We start from the raw sequence: 20,219 nt of genomic DNA on the forward strand, positions 1-20,219 counted from the left end.
AGGGCTCCCCGGCAGCCAGAACCGGAGCGGCTACAATCCTGGAGAAGAGGAACCCTCCAAGGATGCACCCACGTTCTGTGTTCAGTTCTCCCCTGAGGCACGTGCCAGCCACCAGCTGGGCAGAGTTGTGCAGAGAGCAGTTGCCAAGAGGATGAAAGCTAAGCAGATAAGTTAGCCATCTCCGGGGGACTGCACTGAGACTCAGGAAGGGCTCCACTCTAGGGGTGAGGGCAAACCTGAAACAGATTGGCCTCAAGTGGACACAGGCCTTCTGCCCATCCTCTCCATCTGCTGGACAGAGGACAACATCATCCAGAGCCTCCACGATTTCTCACATACACCTACACAAAGTACCAAGCATGTCAGGGGACAGGACCAGGCCCCAGAAAACCAAGAGGGTGCAAAGGATCAATATAAACAAACTGACTATTTGAACAATAATAATGATGTCTTGTGGTGTTTAAAATATATGTAAAATTAAAATACATAAAAACAACAGCACCGAAGGCCAGAGGAAGGTAAATGGAGTTAAAATTTCATTGGATAGTTGCCTCATCTGGGAAACAGTCAAAAAAAACTAACTTATGGTCAACTCTAATAAGCCGAGGATTCACATTAAACTGCCTCGTATAACCACTAGTAGAACAGAAACGTACAGCAGCTAATGGAAGAACAGACAATAAATACCTAAAATGCTTGATTTATCCAAAAGGCAGCAAGCAAAAAAGAAACAGAAAAAAGAACATATGGGACAAATAGAAAACAAAGAGTAAGACGGAAGCTTTAATCCCCCCAAATCAGTAATTTTATTAACTGTAAATAGTCTTAAATACTCCTATTATCAGGATGGATCAAAACAAAACAAAACGAAAGCCAACTAAATGCTCTTACCCGAGACATACCTTAAATATAAAGGCATAGAGAGATCAAAAGAGAAAGGATAATAAAAACAATATTGTGCAAATACAAACCCCAGATAAAGCTGGATTAGCTACGCTGTTCAGGCAGGGCTGCCTATAAGGAGAGAAGCATTTCCAAAGGTAAACAGGGACATTTCACAACCAAAAGGGTCAGTTTAATAAGATACAGCCATTTTAAAACTGTATGCTCCTAATAACATAGCTTCAAAACAAAAAGCAAAAATTGATATAACAAGACAAATAAGCCTATAATTAAAGTGGGAACTGTCACACCTTTTTCATAAGTGATACACAAGAAGATTAAAAAATCAGTAAGAATATGTAAAATCTAAAAATCACAGTTACTAAACTCAACTCAACCACATGTTGGATGCATACTGCATCCAACAACTGCAGACTCTGCAGACAGCTAAACAGCCATCAGAATAGACCATCTGCTGGGCCCCAAGAAATGTCAGAGGACTGAAGTTCTTCAGCTTGTGTTCTCGAATCACACTGGGACTGTGCTCGAAATAAAAGAGAGTCCTGGAAAATCCCCCAAAGTTTGGAAATCTAAAGAAGCTACTGGTGACAATCAGCTAGAGTCCCCAAAGGGCTGTAGACAGAAGGGGGTTCCGATAAGGAAAGGTTTGATATCTGCCTCAGGAGGAGCACAGCAGTCAAGAGCAGAGCTAATATAACCTAATATGTAGGACCCAGTGCAAAATGAAGATGTGTGGCCTTTTATCCAAAAATCAGGTAAACAGTACCATTAAAAGTACTAGAATGTTTTCCCTTTTTTCTGTGGTCTCTCTCATAACTCGTTACAGTGTTTTTTCTGTTTGCGATTTTGCTGTTAGAGAAAAAGTTAAAATTTTATATTATTAGCATTAAAAATACATAAATAAATAAAGAAGCCAGTGGTGAAATAAGAAATAAGGATGGGGCTTCCCTGGTGGCGCAGTGGTTGAGAGTCCACCTGCCGATGCAGGGGACACAGGTTCGTGCCCTGGTCCGGGAAGATCCCACATGCCGCCGAGCGGCTGGGCCCGTGAGCCATGGCCGCGGAGCCTGCACGTACGGAGCCTGTGCTCCGCAACGGGAGAGGCCACAACAGTGAGAGGCCCGCGTATCACAAAAAAAAAAAAAAAAAAAAAACGAAATAAGGATGGAAATTAGGAAAAACTGCAAAATGATGATGTCAAGTCTTCAATCTATAGTTTGATGCAATCCCAGTCAAATGCCAACAGCTGAGAAGCCACTTCTAAAACTGACTTGGGGGACGTCCCTGGCGGTCCAGCAGTTAAGACTCTGCACTTTCACTGCAGAGGGCACGGGCTCCATCCCTGGTCGGGGAACTAAGATCCCACATGCTGCGTGGTGCAGTCAAAAAATTTTAAAAATTAAAAAAAATAAAATTGAGTTGGAAATGCAAACAGCCAACAATAGGAAAGGCCATCTTTAAAGCAGCCAGTATCAAAACTCCCTACAAAACCTTAGCAACCAACACAGTGTAGCGCTAGTGTGGGAGAGACTGACAGACCAGTGGATGGGAGTTCCCAGCCTCACACGTACACAGGTGACTGATGACAACGGTGCCCAGCAACGCTGGGGCAAGGGGTTGCTGCTCAACTGGAGAGTCACACAGAACACAACCCCTGACCCCTGCCACACACCAAGCGTTCCAGATGGGAAGTAGATCTAAATGTGAAAGAGAAAATACAAGGCTTCTACAGTATGACAGAGTAGACGGTCTTCAGGACCTGGGGATAAGCAAATTTCCTAAGTAGTACATAAAAAGCACACAGCAAAAGAAAAACTCAAAAAACTGAACTACACTGAAATTACGAACATCTGTTGATCAGAAGGTGTCATTTAGAAAGTGAAAAGGCAGCCAAGAATGAGACAAAACATTTGTAATATATACTTCTGAAAAAAGTCTTATATCTAGAATCTTTTACAAACCTCTACAAATCAATAAGAAAAAAATAACCCAATAGTTAAAAAATGGGCAAGACTTGAAAGGCGTTCACAAAGAAGACACCCACACGGCTAACAAGAGTATGAAAAGGTGCTCAACAGTCATCTGGAAATTGCAAATTAAAACCCAAATGAGGTACTGCTACACGTCCATCGGAAGGGCTAGCATCTAACAAAGGGACAGTAGATGTTAAAGCAACTAAAATTCCAATATGGTGCCTGAGGACCACTTTGGAAAGCTGGAAAAAGTCTGGCAAAATCTACTAAAATTGGACAGACATAACCTCAGGACCCGACAATTCCGCACCTAGGTGAATAACGAACAAAAGTGCACACACGCTGCACCAGGAGAGACGTGCAGAACGGCCCGTCCAGGACACCCTGCTCTGGGTGACTGTAGATTCCTACAGTGGAGAATCACATGGCAGGGAAGACGGGCAAACCACCCCTGGCCACCCTGGCAGTAACGCGGAGGAACTCAGGCATGATGCTGAGTAAGGAGGCTAGACACACGCCGACACTTCCTGTGAGACTCCATTTGTACTAACTTGAAAGGCAGGTAAAATTATTCCAAAATGTTAGAAGACAGACAGGCAGTAACCTTAGTGGAGGAAAGACTGTGGGGCGCCCCAGGGAAGCTTCAAGTGCTGGAATGTTCTGTATCTGGCCTGGAGGTGGTTCCAGGTGTGGAACTTAGCCGACATGTATCAAGCTGTACCTGAGAATTATGTGTTTTGCCATATGTATACTACGCTCCTAAAAAATTTACCAAAATCAACCGATAAGAAAAAGCTCAACAACTCCATTAAAGGTGAGCAAAAAGCATGGACAGTTCATGGAAAGAGAAATGCTCACCTTCACTCCAGAGCAGCCGAGACCTGCCACCATCCTCGGGCTGACGGAGGGGAGAGGCAGAGCTTGGCTGCTAACCTGCACACAGGCCCTTGGGGGAAAGCTCCCACTCCTGACATAGGGATCCCGGGGCCCAGAGAGCTTCCTATAGGTACTTTCTCAAATATACAGAAATGCTCGTGGGCACAGATAGTCACCCTGGCATTGTCTGTAACAGTGAAAGACTGGAGAGGTGACACCAACAAGACAGTCCCCAGCGAGACAGTGTGGATGTCCTCAGTAGGGGATGGAGACGGGGACGTGAGCGTGTGGCACACACAGATAATCCGGTCACTGTACAGAGGCGGGGGAAAGCGGTTCAGCACTCAATGCTCAGATAAGCGTGGTCAGCAGCTCGGCTCGGCGGCCCTGCGGTGCAAGGCTGCTCACCTTGCCTTAACCCCACGTTTCTCAGACCTACAGGACCACGATCCTTTTGTGCTAAGAAACACAACGAGTTCACAGGAACTTCAGAGAACACCGCCTCCTGCTCTCCCCGACCCAGACCCGCCCTGAGTGGGGCTGAGAGCGCCGTGCAGCACGCACCTGGGAAGAGAGGGAGTTCTTGTGGATCTTCTTGTAGATCAGCGCCGGGCAGATGAAGCAGATGAGGCTTCCCATCGTGGCGCCCGTGAGGCCCAGGATTGTCTCCACTGGGAACAAGAGTGACAGGGAGGGGTGAGCTTCCAGCGAGCAGGGTGAGGAGCCTTGCCACTAAGGCGCATCTACGCGTGCCGCCGGACAGCAGCGAGGAGCGGGGCACAGCCTTCTGTGCCTGCAAGGACCCTTAGGGTGTCCGATCTGACAGCGTCGGGCCAGGCGCCTCAGGCAAGTCCCCTCCACTCTGTACCTCAGCTTCCTCACCAGTGAGGTGAGGCTAACAGCACTGCCCGCCCCATGCTGGGTCCACAACACTGTTATGGCTCCTCGCAGAGCGTCTGGGCGGCCAGCGGGGGCTTCTGGGCCGGATCATCTTACATCACCCCACCTGCTGCCCAGTAAGTGACTGAGCAGGGCCTGTCCTGGTTGCGTGGGGAAGCTAGGAGCCTGGAGTGTGGGGCCTGGGGGTCGCTCCCTGGAGGGCATGCGGGGCCCACTCGATGTCTGAGGACAGTGAGCTCTGTCTGTGCTGCAGCAGGACATCGGACAACAGAAATCTTGCCCAGGGCCCTTCCCTTTTCCCTGGGTGACGTGTCAACGAAATCAGGAGTCAGCAGTCAGGAGCTTCTTTATAACCACTAACTTCACACATCAGGTGGGGACCCCGCATCGCAGCTTCCACCCACGTGTTTGTGGTCACATCAAGCTGCGGCCTTTTCTCCCAAGCCTTTCTCAGGCCAAAGAAAAAAGCGCCCAAGAGTCTCTAGACTTTTTTTTGACCAGAGAGGACGGTGGTGAGATTCTGAGCGTCTTGGTTGAACACGAGACTTGAGGCAGGGGCGCACAACAGCAGGAAGGGGGCACGGGGCAGAACAGGCCAGCAGGAGGCCAGCCGCTGCAGCAGCCCCACTTACCATTTGGGATCATGATTCCACCGACCATGGTTCCAAACACAACCGAGAGGGTGAGGGCTTTAAACCGCAGGGGCGGCATGTAGCCTCCAGCGGCAAAGGTCCCATCTTTTTGCTACATGAAAGAAAATAAAAACAAGGTTCTGAAGTGACCAATTTCCTCTCCACCCTGCAGTGAGCAAGTCCTTAAAGGGCTCTGCCAACACCCCAGGTAGGTCTGCCCGGGAGGTGGCAGGCGAGTACTCTGGGCACAGGCAGATGTGCCTGAACGTGAACCTGCAACCAGAACTGCGGACCCCAGGAAGGTCCAGGCTGCTCCTCACAGCAGCTACGGTGGTAAATAACAACTTCGTTCTGAGATACGAAGAACAAATCCTTCTGTTCTCCTTTTAGAGCAATGCTGTGAGAGAGATTTTTAAAAATACGGCATAGCACGGGAAACAGAACACATCCCCAGTTCACAGTGACACGCAGTGGGTTTCAGGGTGCAGTGGGCCCCCCATGCACGCAGACAGGCTCGGCTGCGCCATCCTCGTCTCCAGCAGGCGCGTCCAGGAAGAAGACAAGGGGACAAGTCAAGTCATTACATGCTGTAAGCAAGCCAAAGAGACCACCTCTGGCCTCACCTCCACATCCATAGGCACAGGGGCACCGGAAGCACCTCATCAGGCTGTGGTGAGGACCAAAGGAGGTGATGGGAGTGAAGCTTCTAGAACAGTGCTGTGCACACAGGAGGGGCTAGCCATGATTACTATTGCTAGGCTAGGAAAACAGCACTCAAGTGAAGCTTCAGACCCTTCCAGAACTACAGTTTGGAGGCACCCAATATCCAGAATTGACTTGCACAGGCAGCTTTCTTAGGACAGACTAGTGAGGGAGGTTGTTAGGTCTACACCCTCTGACTCAGAAACCTACAGAAATTTACCCAAGAAACACTCCAAGAGGAGAAGAAGAAATGGGCAGCTACATGCAGGAAGGGTGTCACGAGAGTCACCCGTGATAGGTCAAGGGTGAAAGACCAGCAATGAACACGAAGTGAGAGCAAGGGCTTAGTGATGCTGGGGGTTTCTATGGATACACATGGACTAAAGACGGGAGAAAACACAGCGAGAGGAAATCTGCAAAGAGTGCACACAAACGCCAAGGGGAGCAGAACGGGTCATTCGAATGAGGATGGAGGCATGCAGGTAAGTTTTCCACTTGAATTAACGTTTCCTTTAATACCGCTACTGATTTTCTAATTTAAAAAAATCACAAAAACATGTTATTTACAGAAACACAAATGCTGTTCAGATATGAAGTACATGTTTGCATCAGAGGACCCCATGGCCGTATAAGCTAGCCTGCCGCGCCCCCCAGGGGACAGAGCCTTGCTTGGTGCCCAGGTGCCTGAACAGCTAACAGGGGTGGGGCAGGCAGCCAGTTCTTCAGGACTGGAGCTCTGCCTCAAGGTGTTATCCCTGGTGGCAGAATCTGTGGGAGGCTGCCTCAACCATGCGCCAAGCCACATGGACGAGCCCAGTTCCAGCTGTCCTTGAGGCCTAGGCAGCCACCCACCCCGTCTGCCTACCAGACTCTCCCCTCCCCGCCACCATGGCCTAAGCAGTTCAAGTGGCCACCAGGAGTCCTGGCTGACGCCACAGACCAGGCTCAAGGACTCGGGCAGGAACACAAGAACCACCGCAGAGAGACAGGGCCAACCCCATGCCCTCGCCCTTGGGCACGAGCTACCACACTTGCACCTCTTGTTGTCAACGGGCAGGAGTTAGAGAGCCGGGGAATGTGGGTTCCCACTGTACATTTGGAAAACTGCTTACACAGGACTACATGGCGCTGGGCCTACACACACGACAGCAAACAAAACTCAGCCTCTCTCAAGGTTCAGATGTCCTTTGTCAAATTATCAAAACTTTCCCTTACACAAATGTAAAGAGAATGGTGGCCTGAGCCCAGCGTTCATCTGCCCACCCGGCCAGCCATTATCAGCTCCTGTCAGTTAAACCAGCTCTTCTGAGTTCCCAACCACTCCTTTCCCACAGGGTTGTGCTGAAGCAAGCCTCTGATTTCCTGCTACTTCTCCGATGTGGGGGACAGCAGGGAAGTCACAGGACACGAGCCTAACCTGCTTGGACACTGGGCCTGACTCCACATCTCCTGCTGGAATCGACCCGATTGATCTGAGGCTCTGTTCTCCAAAGTTGGTTAAAAAAAAAGATCCCTATTAAAAGATTTCATTTTAATTGGAGTTTTTAATTTTTAACTAGGAAAAACTCTTCCTACTACCGCCCAGGAAAATAAAGAACTAGCAAAAGCCACTTGAGGACAACATAACTGAGACCAGGGCAGAGACAATTTCGGGCAGAACGCCGTCCGAGGGGCCCTGAGCACCTTACCTGCTGCTCGAAAAGCAGCGTGTTCAAGGCCTGTCTGCAGGGCAGGATCATCATGGGGAAGCCTACGGCCACGGACATCATGAAGCCCACACGGATCATCTCGGTCACCAGGTTGGAAGGGAAATGCATGAGCACGTTGCCCGCGGTGGCCTCGGTGAAGCTCACATAGCCAAAGAAGCCCACCTGCAGGGGGACGACAGAGGGATGGAGGGAGCATGTGGTGAGAGGGGCGCACCCTCCCCGGAACAGCCGCGAGCCTCATCACGAGCAGCTGCAGCAAGACCAAGGCCCCCCAGCTCCTGGCTCGTAAACAACCTCCTTGACAAGCAGAGGCTGAAGGTCTAAAGGTGAGAGTCCGATGTGGCTTCTCCCCACTTCGACAACAGGGCACCAAGAGAAGGGAGCTGCCTGCATGGAAAGGGAGCATCGGAATGCCCCATGAGCCCCGCAGAGGGGCTGGACTTAATCTGGCTCAAAACCCAAACCATGGGGTAAATCAAGGTCCCCACGAGCTCAGGCTCAGCGTGGACAACAATCTGACGGACCATTTGTAAAAACCAACAAGAATGGTGGAACCACAAAGTTCAGGGAAACAAGCCAGACTCTCAGTGAATTTATATCTCTATTTGCCATGTAAAAAAACAACGAAGGGGCTTCCCTGGTGGCGCAGTGGTTGAGAGTCCGCCTGCCGATGCAGGGGACATGGGTTCGTGCCCCGGTCCGGGAGGATCCCACATGCTGCGGAGCGGCTGGGCCTGTGAGCCATGGCCGCTGAGCCTGCGCGTCCGGAGCCTGTGCTCCGCAACGGGAGAGGCCACAGCAGTGGGAGGCCCGCGTACCGGGGGGAAAACAACAACAACAACAACAAAGAGGAGAATTAAGAAGACTGGAGGGAAAATCTCCCAAAACATGAACTGTATCTGCACCTGTGGGCTGGAACCTGTGATATCCTTTCTCTGCTATTTCACTGTCTCCCACTTCTCACTGATGGACCACCTTTCTACAGCACATCAGCAGAGCTCTTGGGGAGGCTCCAGGCCCTGCGCTGAGGCACCCACGCTCCTCCCGGGATGGGGACAACACCACCACCTGGGGAGCGGGCTCACAGGTGGCCCTGGAGCTGAGCGGGCACTGGGATGGGAAGGAGAGAGGGCAGGCCTGCGCTGGGGGACTGGAGGAACTGTGCAAGGGGGTGGGGTGTGAAAGGGTTCCTACCATGACATAGAAGGTGGTGACCACATTGAGGGAGGAGGCGAAGATGGAGCTCATGGCTTTCACTGATGGCTCATCCAGGCTGTCATAGGTGGGCAGGACCTGGCTGTATAAAAATGAGCGACTTCACGGAGCCGATTCCAGAGACAGACACACCTCCCCCGGAGCCCCAGCCGAGTCTCCAACACCTGCCTTCCCACCACACTGGCCACCACTGGAGCCGAGGCCGAGCTCTCACAATACTACAGACAGTACTCAGAGCCCTCCCTGAACGTGATCTCTGTAAACATTTCAGAAGTGCCACAGGATGAAAGCCCGTTTGTTCCACTGCAGCAGGAGCGTGACCGCTCCGGGCTGGGCTGAAGCACCCCGTGTTTACAGGGGAAGCAGGAAGCGGTTCAGAGCATCGCTGTCAAAAGAATGGAAAGTTAAACAAACAAGCCGGGCTGCCTGCCCATCTCAGCGCCTCAGCGAGGGGCTCAGAGCCGGCGTGGACCCAGCTCTGCGACGGGAAGAGTGGCTTCAGTCCCACGGCCCATAGCCAGCAGGGCAGTGCCGCCAGGCCTGGGAGGGATGCGTCCATGCAGGCTCTCTGCAAACAGCAGGCAGGGACCCTGCACCTGCGAGACGTGGGCCCCACGGAGGCAAACAGGAAGGGGCGGTGGGGGGGACGGGGGTCTCCTGTGCAGCCCTGAGAGGAGAAAGCAGGGTGACGCTATGCTGAAGGCTCAGGCTCAGCACCAAGGGAGACGGGGCCAGCGGTCACGCCACGCGGGAGGCCGGGAGGGGGCGCGTCAGGACATAAATGAAACCACAATAGTCAGTGGAGCCAAATCCCAAAACCGCCTTTAAAAAAGTGAAAGGAGAACAAAGAGGACCCGCTAACGTTATTAACAGCAAACGACAAGGATGAGGATGGGGGAGGCCTGGCCGGCAGAAGCTGGCACCATCCCCCGGCCCTGCACACCATCCCATCAGCTACCCCCAGTGGGCAGGGGTCACAGCAGACAGCTGTCCTCACCTCGGCCCGGCAGAGGACAGCGGGTGGCCACACGCCCATGCAGCCCAGGGAGGCGGCAGAGGACCTGTAGGGGAACTGGCACCATCATCTGGGTGCTGACCAGCTCCTTGCACCAGAGTGGGGTCCATGCCAGGGAGCCCCAGCCCCCAGCACACAGGGAGAAGTCCCTGCCCAAGAGCCGCTGACACTGAGGGGAGGCGGCTGTGCCCTGAAAGTGGGGATGGATGCGTGTGGAACGACCACGGTCCCCGCCTTGCTCCCATCCTGCCTGGGCCCCAAGGACCCCTGCTGGGGGCAGCCAGACCCCCGTGGTGGGCCAACCCAGCACCCACAGAGCACTTGCCCACCTCGCTGAGCAGCCCTGTGACTCAGTTTACCTGAGTCAGAGGAGTCCACCTGTCTCCCTGCACAGCCTGGGCCTCCATGTGCTCAGTGCTCTCTCCGAGCTTCTCTGGGCCGCAGGGCCAAGTGGCCCTGCACCAACACGTACTCATTTACTGCGAAGTCAGACCAGAAAGGGCCACACAGTGATGGCACAGTGGAGGCACGGCCTGTCCAGGATGGGGAGACCAGCCACACAGCCGGGCCCGTGGTCACTCAGCAAGAGCAGCAAGGTGCCCGCCCCACACGTGCTCTGGGGCAGACTTGCAGGGGAGGGAAGAGCCGTCTCTGCCCTTGGATGCCCCCAGCTCTGGACCCCTCAGCACCGCTCCCTAGGGAACGTGAGTGCCTCTGCAGGCCCCGTGCCCTCCATGAGCAGCAGACGGGACATGTGCTCACAACCCCTCCGGAACCCGTAATTCCACCTGAGAACCAAACCCAGCAGACGTGCCTGACTACAGAGCAGCCACCACCAAAAGCCCGACCAGGGTTTATTTTCAAAGAAGCAAACTCAGACAAAAAGGACAACCGGTAACTAGGTACATGGCAAAAGGATGTAACTTCTGTCACTGATTGTAACGGGGACATTAAACAGCAAGAGTGGAGAGTGTTCTGGTGGAAACCAAGCTGCCAAGAGAGACGAGAAGTGGGAAACCGCGATTTGGATCTCGCGTGTGGGTGTAAACACAGCAGTCTGAACAGTCTCATCTGTCACATTAGTTTACGACTGGCACAGTTGATGCCCGTAGAGTTGTGGGGGGCTGCTCTGCCAGCCCCCGCCACCGATGGTCCCTTCCTATCCCCGCCGGATTTATGCCTCTCTTTTGAGCGGGTTACCACCTGACTGGGCATGAATCACAGGCTCCTGTCATTTGGTAGAGAAGATAAGGCTGCTGGAATTAAGGAAATAGCTGCTCTGCATTTACAAAGCCCTGCGTGCCAGAGAGCGCACGCCTGCTCACGTGCACGCGCACACACACACACAGGCCTCCGAAAGCATCCCGGCGGCAGTCTGAAGTCAATGTTTGTGCAATTTCCTCTTAAATATTCTCACACGAGCAGCTAAATTCTGGCAAAATGCTCGGGACTCTGTGAGTCAGATGGTTTGGGGCTGTTCTGTGTTCCCCACAGCCAACTCTACTCGTGGGGGATTTGGCAAACTCGGCGCTCTCACCAACGTGCCGGCAACACATCTTGGGAATAAAGTCGATTTCTCCCTCACTAAACATCTAACTCCCACCCTGAACCCAAAGCAGGAAGGCCACGGTGAAGAACACATTACTCCTCGTGGCCTGGATCAACCACTGAACAAAACAGTGCTTCCCTCTCCCAGGATCATAGCCCCACCTCATAACACACTCACACCCGGGGCCCTGGGAGCAGGCAGTACTTACGACTGGCAGGCAAAGGACATGCCAAAGATGGGGATGCAGCGGAAGACACCCTCCCAGCGGATGTAGCTGACTCGCCGCAGCCACTGCCCACCAAAGAGGCCGTGCTTGAGGGAGGAGAGCATGATCTGTGAGGAGAAGAAAGCGGAGCTTGGCACCAGACAGCAGACACAGGTGGGACTCAGGCCAGAGCCAGGCAAAGAATGGATGCTGCCTGCACCACAGTGGGAAAGAGACAGCCTGCAGCCTCTGGCACAGTGCCGCCTGGTGCCACCAGCTGGAGGGGCCGGGGGTGGTGCACGGTCCCGGGGCCACCGCCCTCTGCTGTGCTGCAAGCTGGCCGGGTGCTGCCCAGAGAAGCGCATGCTGCAGGGCCTCCTGACATCGGGGGCAGCTGCCTGTCCAGGGCTGCTTAGTGCAGACGGTAAGCAACGAGGCCCACTTGGTGGGCCCCAGTCGCCTCCGGGACAGGACAGTCCCCCAACCTGGCAGGTCCTTGCCAGTCCTGCACGGACATGATTTAAAAGACAAACCCATCAAAAAAAAAAAAAAAAAGACAAACCCATCAAGGACAGGGCTGTCTGGAAAGGAGGGGAACGGTCACTGGGCTGGCCCTCACAGCCAAGGGACGCTGGGAACACCGCCGGGTGCTTGGTCTTCTAAGGAAAGCCCACTGCACAGATTCTCACGTTCTGCTCCCGCAGGACTGATCAGGGGCTCAGGCCCAGGGGCTCCCACTGAGGGCCTCCCAGGCTTGGGAGGAAAGGGGCACCCTGAGTGTCAACTCCACGCTGTATCCCACCCCCAGCCTGTGATAAACACTCACTGGAAAACAGCTGCTCGCCCCCTTGTGACAAAAGGCTGGCCTCCTGACTCCTGGCCACAAACCCCATATGAAAGGTCTTTCGTGTGAACTGAGGAGCATCACACTTTCACTCCCTGCCCTGGAGGCCTCCCCTCCCCTGCCGGCCCTGTCTATCCACCGCGCCCCTGTGGACGATTCTGCAGCACCTTCCTGTCATCCTTGGAAGGCAGCTGGCAGCCCAACACTCACCACGAACATGAACACAGTGTAGAAGATGAGGGCCATGGCGCTGAAGGACTGGATGGAGGCCATCATGTTCCTCTGCAGGCTGAGTGGCAGCACGATGCACAGGGACACTGCGAAGAGCAGGAGCATGCGGAAGGTGCCCGTGACCTGCAGGGAGCGCCAGGCGTTGCCCCAGTTAATCCCTGGGTTTCCCACCCAGAGCCCCGGAACTGACCCAAGGCCCTTCACCACACAGCATGCTGGCCTCGGCCCCCCTCCCACTACCCGTCTGAGATGTGGACTTAAACAGTGTCCCTGGGCTGCCACGCAAGCAGCCACAAGCCTTCCAACGCACCTGCAGATGTCCTTACCTGAAACCCAAACAGCCGAGCAAAGAAGTTGGACCCCAAGTCGCCAATCACAACGTAGAAGGCGATGCAGGTTCCCAGCATCAGCCCAATCATGCTGCAAGGAAGGCAGGCGCGGGCTTGAGAGCTGAGCACCAGGGTCCCGGGGAGCCCCAGACGTGCCCCCATCCCTGCTGGGTGGCCGTTGACACGCAACAACCCAAGGGAGGGGCTGAGTGGGAGACGTGGTATCAACATTCAGCGGTTTACAGGGTTTGGCTGTGGAGTTTGCTATTTTACTCAGAATGAATATTGAGTAACACTGAACTCTTCTTTATGTGGCATTACATTTTTCTCTCTACAGGAGGTTCTAAAAGTTCTTTCAGGTGCTACAAAAATGCACTGTGATGTTAGACAAGTTAAAAGAACAATCGACTGCTTTAGAAAAGGTTATCCTTTTCAGTTTGCAATTCCCTAATTTAGAAGCCTAAAAGTGCAATTTCCCAGCCATTTTTTCATCTCATAAAATTTTACTCCAAAGGGAGAATATGAGTTTAATGCCACCTTTATGCAACAGTGTCCGGGGCAGGGGGCGGGGTGGGGGGTGCGTACGAGCTTCAGGAACAGAACCAAGAGATGAAGTGCAGCCGTGGGAGCGCCCCCTCGCTATGTTCCCTGGGTTTTCATTTTTATATTTTTCTTAGTAAGACTTAAATAAGGCTTTCAGTCTTGACACTAATCATTTTAAGAGTACAATAAACTGAACTTTCAGCTATTTAGTAAGTAACACTTCAGAGAAATATTTTAAGCTATGAACCAATCCGCATCTAAAACATACGGCTCATTGTGTAACAATCCTCCAGTTTCTCTTTGGCCACAGGTGAAGAACAGAGAGAATTACCCCAACAGAATGGCACCACCTACCTGGTCTCCACCAGCATCTTCCCTGCTTTTCCGTAGGCGTGCAACGCTAGTGGGCGGAGGGTGGGGGAGAAAATGAACAGCTCAGTCCAACAGTGGGAGAAGCACATCAGTAAAAATGTTACTAATAAAAGCTGTGAAAGGCAATTTGACAAAAACCTGCACGTCTGGAGTTCCATGGATGTAAAGGGGATATTTTATTTTATTTATTTTTTTTTTGCGGTACGCGAGCCTCTCACTGTTGTGGCCTCTCCCGTTGTGGAGCACAGGCTCCGGACGCGCAGGCTCAGCGGCCATGGCTCACGGGCACAACCACTCCACGGCATGTGGGATCTTCCCAGACCGGGGCACGAACCCGTGTCCCCTGCATCGGCAGGCGGACTCTCAACCACTGTGCCACCAGGGAAGCCCTAAAGGGGGTATTTTAAAATCTTGGTCCCATACTCTTTTTCAGATCTAACTTCAACAAACAAGAATCACAGCAAATAAGAACAAAGCCAGTGTGGGTTGGTTTTCTCACACACAAAAAAAAAAAGGAGAGAAAAGAAAAGGAAAGAAAAAAAGACAAGAAAAACGATCCCAGCGAAGTAACAGTTTATCTCTGGGCAAGCCGCGCAGCTGTGAAGGAAGCTGAAAGAGGCCTGCCTGGGGCAGGAGCTGCACAGGGGTAGGGGGTGCCCAGGAGGGCTTTCAGCCTAGCCCCAGTACATCTGGTTTTCACAGCCACACCAAGGGGACCTGGCTAAGGGCCGCTATGTCTCCTCTGTGATTTCAGAAGAAAATCTCAGATGTGGTACTTTGGGACAGGACGGGACAAGTGCATTCGGGCCTGCCCCCACTTGCCCTGCTGGTGAACAGTGCGTCCTACAGCGGAGAGGAGCCCCTCTGCCCTTCCTTCCTGACAGTGGAGCTGCTTCTAGCAGAAGCGAGATTAAGAGCTGACTCAGCAGGTCCCTCCCAGGACCTAACAGTGGCCGGGAACCCCTGTGTCCCATCCCCACAGTCCAGCAGGACGAGAGCAGAGAGAAGCTCTGGTCTCCCAGGAGCAAGCAGAAGGGGGTGCGTGTGACAGCACAGCCCCAGCTTCCTGCCCCTGTCCCTCCCTCACACAGCGCCAGGGCCACCCAGGAGACTGGGAAAGTAGGGAACATGAAGGCCGACTGATATGAATGAGTCCAAATATGCTTGTTACTTTCAAATTACTTAGGAAAAGGCATGACACTGCCAAAAGCAAGTGAGCGTGGCACCTGACCCGGGCTACACAGCCACAGGGCAGGTGGCCTTGAGAAGCAAAGGGGGTCACTCTGCTGGGGAGGTCACTCCAGCCTCCCAGCTTGTCTGACTACTGCACAGACACTCGCACCTCAGGGTCATCTAAGACACAGAGCCCGGTGCCCCAAACGTGAAGGTGCCTGGGGCCCAGCCATCCCATTCCTTTTCCTTCTCCAAAAAGAGGCTGAGCATCTCAGCGTATTCCAAATGCTCAGAGCACCCTGCCACAGAAAGTTCCAGAACACACCTGCATTCTGGACAGAGGAAGCTGATGTGGCTCCAGGAAGCCAGAGGTCAAGTCGGGAGGTGGCACCTCGTCACCCAGAAAGACTCGACTGGTTCCTAGAACGACACCCTCACAGGGCTGCCCCCAAGTTGCTGCTTGTGCTGAGACGGCCTGTGGTTCCAGCCCCATTCTCACCCTTTCCTCACCTGGGCCAGCCCCACACACACCCCACCCACCATTTCAAGTGTCCATCCCTCAGTAACCTCTAATCCCGAGTCACAGATACAAATACCTGGCAGCCCCCCGGCCCTCAGCCTCTTGCCTGGCAAGCCGGGGACTGCCCTCCTGCCCCTCTGGGCCGGAACCACAGCACCAGACCTGCCCCGAGAGGCTGGGAGGAGTGTGCGGGGTGGTCTCTGAGAAGGTGCGTCCCTTCCCCACGCTCCTGGGTCGGGCCTTCCCTCTCCATCTGTGATAGGCTCGCTGCGGCTCACGGGCCAGGCCTCACGAGGGCCAGGAGCCGGCACTCCCACCAGGTGCGGAGCCAGGACTGGTGTCAGGAGGGGCTCTCCAGTCTCCCCGGAGACGCTGGCTCAGCTCGTCCTCCTGGGGCCATGGCCTCGCTCACGGCTCCATGGCCGCTGTGCACACAGAACTGACTCTTAGCCCGCCTCGTTGAGTGTGGGACCCCAGCCCCACTCCCATACTCACCACCCACAGTCCAAAGCCTCCTGCCCGGCAGGCAGAGCGGGGAAGCACGCAGCAAATCGTGCTGTTCAAGCTGAGGGTGATGACCTCAACCCAGCCCTCCCCAGAGCCAGGCCATCCGCCAGGGGGTGATGAGCATTTGCTGGATAAATGAGGGGTAGGGGGTGCAGAGAATCCTGGGTGTTAGAAAGGTTGGTTTTACGACCCTCATTTCCCAAGCCAAGTATCCACAGGTACAGGTCACGCAACCGCAGACAGGTAGGGAGGGACAGGTCCTCTGCAGGCCCCACCCAACCCATGAGTGGGCAGCAGGCTGACCAGGGCCACAGAAACCCAGGCGGGCGGTTGACAGGACCACAGACACGGTGCCAGAGCATCTGCTGCGCACAACTGAGCACTCCGAGGTGGCGGCGAGGCCCGGCCACCCTCCTCGGGCAGGGCCCGGGTCAGAGTGGCCTCGAGGGGGCCACGACTTCTAGGGGCAGTTGACTATCTGACATAGCTGTATATCTTCTGAAAATGGGGTTTGAAAAGTCCACTCAAAAGTAGGCCATGCAGGGCAAAGGAGGAGCAGGTAAGAAGTGGACCAGCCCATAAGCAGCAAACAAGACACCACAAAAACACACACAAAACACCAATAAAAAATCCACCAGTGTTTATTTCCCCAAACTGGCAAAGTTCATTCTCCAGCGATGCCTACGCACTGGTCAGAGCGGAGTGAGCAGAGCTATGGTTATTTCCAGGGAGGGACCAAACAGAAATATCGCAAACTCAAACGCTAGAAAACCACCGACCCGTTCCTCGGAGCGTGGACAGTTTAAAAAGGTTATTTGTTCAAGCTGCGACAGCCTTTCTAGGAATTTCCGCACCATGGCCTGCACTGTCTCCAGGTCTGTCCATCTTCTTGACCCCCACCTGCCTGATGCCCATGGGCCCAGCAGACAACATGTGTTGGGGGCTCCGTTGACAGAGACTGTATTTCCCCAGGCCCGAGGCACGAGGATGCAGTGAGCACTCTCCTCCTGGGCCACCTTCTCTGGCTGCAGCGCAAGCTCTGGGCCAGGAGAAGGCAGAGGCCAAGAGAAAGGCCTGCAGGCAGCAGGAGGTGGCTCAGGAAGTGTGGGAGGGTTGCTGGCCCACAGGGTCCGAGAGATTCCCATCTCTTCCTGTCTAGGGCTCCTTTCCAAGCGGTGGGGCCTGTCCATTTCTGAGACTATGCCAAGACAGAGCCAAGATGAAGGGCAGCTCATGCTGCAGGCTGGGCCTGGGGGACTGTGGAAGTTCACACAACTGAGCCATCTTGTTTGGTACCAAAGACATAACCAGAGACCACTGGTGGTTTCTGATCCTTTTTGCTTCTAGCAGTTAGAATTGGGCTGCAGTCACCACAAGCAGTTAAAGGTAGAAGCCCCAGCCAGCCATGCAGAAGGGTGTCCATGGATAGCTTTCTTCAATCTTTCACAACTAGCCAAACCAGTTTGCCTTCTCAGGGACTTTCTAAGAATACTCAGACAGGCAGCTGTCAAAAACCACGGCCTGCCCAGGCCAGGGTCACCCATCCTCTTTCAGGGCACAGCCAAGCACTTCGTGGGATGTCTGCTACAGGAACCCTCAGTGGGGAGAAAGAGTCACCCTAAAGGCCATGGCCCCACAGACGGAGGAAGGAACCTGCCCAGGAGCACATTTAATCCCAAGTAGAATTTGGTCTCATGTGTGGGGTGGGGTGGGGCGCAAATTTAGCTGATAAATTTCACTTCCCCAAATGACTCCAATAGCAATATAAGAGTCTGACAGGGACTTCCCTGGTGGCGCAGTGGTTAAGAATGTGCCTGCCAATGCAGGGGATACGGGTTCGAGCCCTGGTCCGGGAAGATTCCACATGCCACGGAACAACTAAGCCCATGCACCACAACTACTGAGTCTGTGCTCTAGAGTCCATGAGCCACAACTACTGAGCCCACATGCCACAACTACTGAAGCCCGCGCGCCTAGAGCCTGTGCTCTGCAACAAGCGAAGCCACCGCAGTGAGAAGCCCACGCACTGCAACGAAGAGTAGCCCCTGCTTGCTGCAACTAGAGAAAAGCCTGCACACAACAACAAAGACCCAATATGGCCAAAAATAAATAAATAAATTGATTACTTAAAAAAAAAAACTTAAAGAATAAAAAAGGTCTGACATCACCATTCTCATCAGAACGGAGAGAGAAGGAAGTAGCCCTTCAGTTTTGAGGTCAGAACAAATGTAAGTACCTCCATGCCAATGCAAAGTAGGCAGACTGGAAGGAAACCAGAGGTCACGCTGCCAAAAGCCCACATGTGGGGCCTGCAGATGTTTTTATTTTGTTTGGCCCCTGGAACTCTGCACATCATTTCCTCTTGCTGCCTCCTCTCTGCCGTGAGAGCTGTGAGCTGAGGGCCCAACCAGGCCCTCCACGAGTGGACGTAGCATCCTGGCCACACACTAGCTGGAGGATCAGAGACTTCCAGCCAGAGGACAGGAATTTTCCCTAGAAGTGCTCAGGGCCGGCTCCTGAGACCACGTGCATTGGTATTTCAACACCCACACCACGTATCCCCAGAATGGAGTGCAGAGCTGAAAGTTCCGAGGCAGTGGAGAGAATGCAGCCTGCACACATCACCCTGAGGTGGGCAGGAGAGTGAGGGACCCTGCCCTCAGAGCCAAGTTTCCCAGGAAATAGTCAAACTGAAAGGAGGCGGAAAGCACAGCCTTCTCTGCCTCGGCTGAAATCAAAGGAAGCAAGAAAAATCTAGAGGAAACGAAATTGCAACTAACAACAGGAAACAGAGGACGGCACTGAGGAGACGGTGACTTGCTCCCAGCTACAAACCCGAGCCCAAGGACAGTGTGCCCATGGCATTCAAAGTGGGGATGTGCAGCAAGATCCCAGCCAGGCAGCTCGGAAGGAAGGTTCTGGGGATTCTTGGGCACAGGAGCGGAGGCTGCTGAGGCTGCCTGAACTGAGAGAGGGCTCTCTGTGTGGATATGCATAAAGGGGAGACAGGAGAATGAGTATCACCTCAATTTTAAAATGTGTGTTGATGTTAACAGTTTTTTTTAAATTGCATTAAATTTTAAAATAAGAAACTGCTGTTCAAAGGAATAAAGAATAAAGTGGAAGAAAAGTAATTAAAAGAATAAGACCCAGGGACTTCCCTGGCGGTCCAGTGTTTAAGACTCCATGCTTCCAATGCAAGGGTCACAGGTTCAATCCTTGGTCGGGGAACTAAGATCCCACATGCCGCATGTACGGCCAAAAAAAAAAAAAATAAGGCCCAAACCACTGCACTTCTTAAGAAGGTACTGAGAAAGGTCCAGCGCTCCCTGGGGAGGCGATGCACTCACCCAGGCCAGCGTAGGTCCTCCGCTTGCTCAAGCTGGCGGCTTTCACCAGGAACATGCACGACTGGTGCGTCATCCAAGAACAGAAGACCAAGAGCAGGGCCCCCAGGACGATGCCACACTGTAGGGTTGGGAGAGAAAGAGATGTTAACAAAATAAAGCTACCCGGCATCTTTACCTCTGACACTGAACAGCATGTGCTACGACCAACAGCCCTCCCCACGGCCCCCGCCCCCTAGACACGAGGCCCCAGCTCTGTTTAGTTCCCGTGCCTATGGGCAGCGGTTCCTAGCATTAAAAGGACAATTTCCTGGATGTGGTGGCCACAGGTTCTGTCCAAAGACATAAAGCCTGTGCATGACCCCAAAAGAGCACCAGGGACACTGGTTCCTTCCCAGCCCCTCCCAGAGTCTCAAGGAACAGCAAGGGGTTGCCAGTCTCCCCAGTTCCCTGCAGACACCCTACAGCAAACCACCTTCCAGCCACTTGGATCAACAGCTACGAGTGATAAACACATTCTGGAAGGAAGAGATTAAAAATGACATTTACGCCTTTCTTATAAGTTAAACAGACACTCACCATCTGACCAGCAATTGCACTCCTAGGTATTTACCCAAAAGAAATGAAAACATGTGTTCATGCACAAACCTGCATGCCAATGTTTACAGCAGGTT

The 20,219-nt window shown here is 53.3% G+C and overlaps 1 protein-coding gene across 5 annotated transcripts in view; it reads right to left on the bottom strand.

The window, feature by feature from the left end:
- SLC38A10 (solute carrier family 38 member 10) overlaps nucleotides 1-20,219 on the bottom strand; it is a 41,760-nt gene that overhangs the window by 19,061 nt on the left and 2,480 nt on the right. For all 5 annotated transcript variants that reach the window (XM_059997635.1, XM_059997633.1, XM_059997636.1 and 2 more), the window contains exons 2-10: nucleotides 19,549-19,666; nucleotides 13,981-14,026; nucleotides 13,081-13,174; nucleotides 12,734-12,877; nucleotides 11,683-11,807; nucleotides 8,890-8,992; nucleotides 7,675-7,857; nucleotides 5,285-5,396; nucleotides 4,317-4,423 (exon numbers count right to left, since the gene is read on the bottom strand). In XM_059997635.1, coding sequence (XP_059853618.1) covers nucleotides 4,317-4,423; nucleotides 5,285-5,396; nucleotides 7,675-7,857; nucleotides 8,890-8,992; nucleotides 11,683-11,807; nucleotides 12,734-12,877; nucleotides 13,081-13,174; nucleotides 13,981-14,026; nucleotides 19,549-19,666 — 1,032 coding nt within the window. The remainder of the gene's footprint in view (nucleotides 1-4,316; nucleotides 4,424-5,284; nucleotides 5,397-7,674; nucleotides 7,858-8,889; nucleotides 8,993-11,682; nucleotides 11,808-12,733; nucleotides 12,878-13,080; nucleotides 13,175-13,980; nucleotides 14,027-19,548; nucleotides 19,667-20,219) is intronic.

The sequence above is a fragment of the Delphinus delphis genome, chromosome 19, assembly GCF_949987515.2.
Source record: "Delphinus delphis chromosome 19, mDelDel1.2, whole genome shotgun sequence".
Taxonomy (NCBI): Eukaryota; Metazoa; Chordata; class Mammalia; order Artiodactyla; family Delphinidae; genus Delphinus; species Delphinus delphis.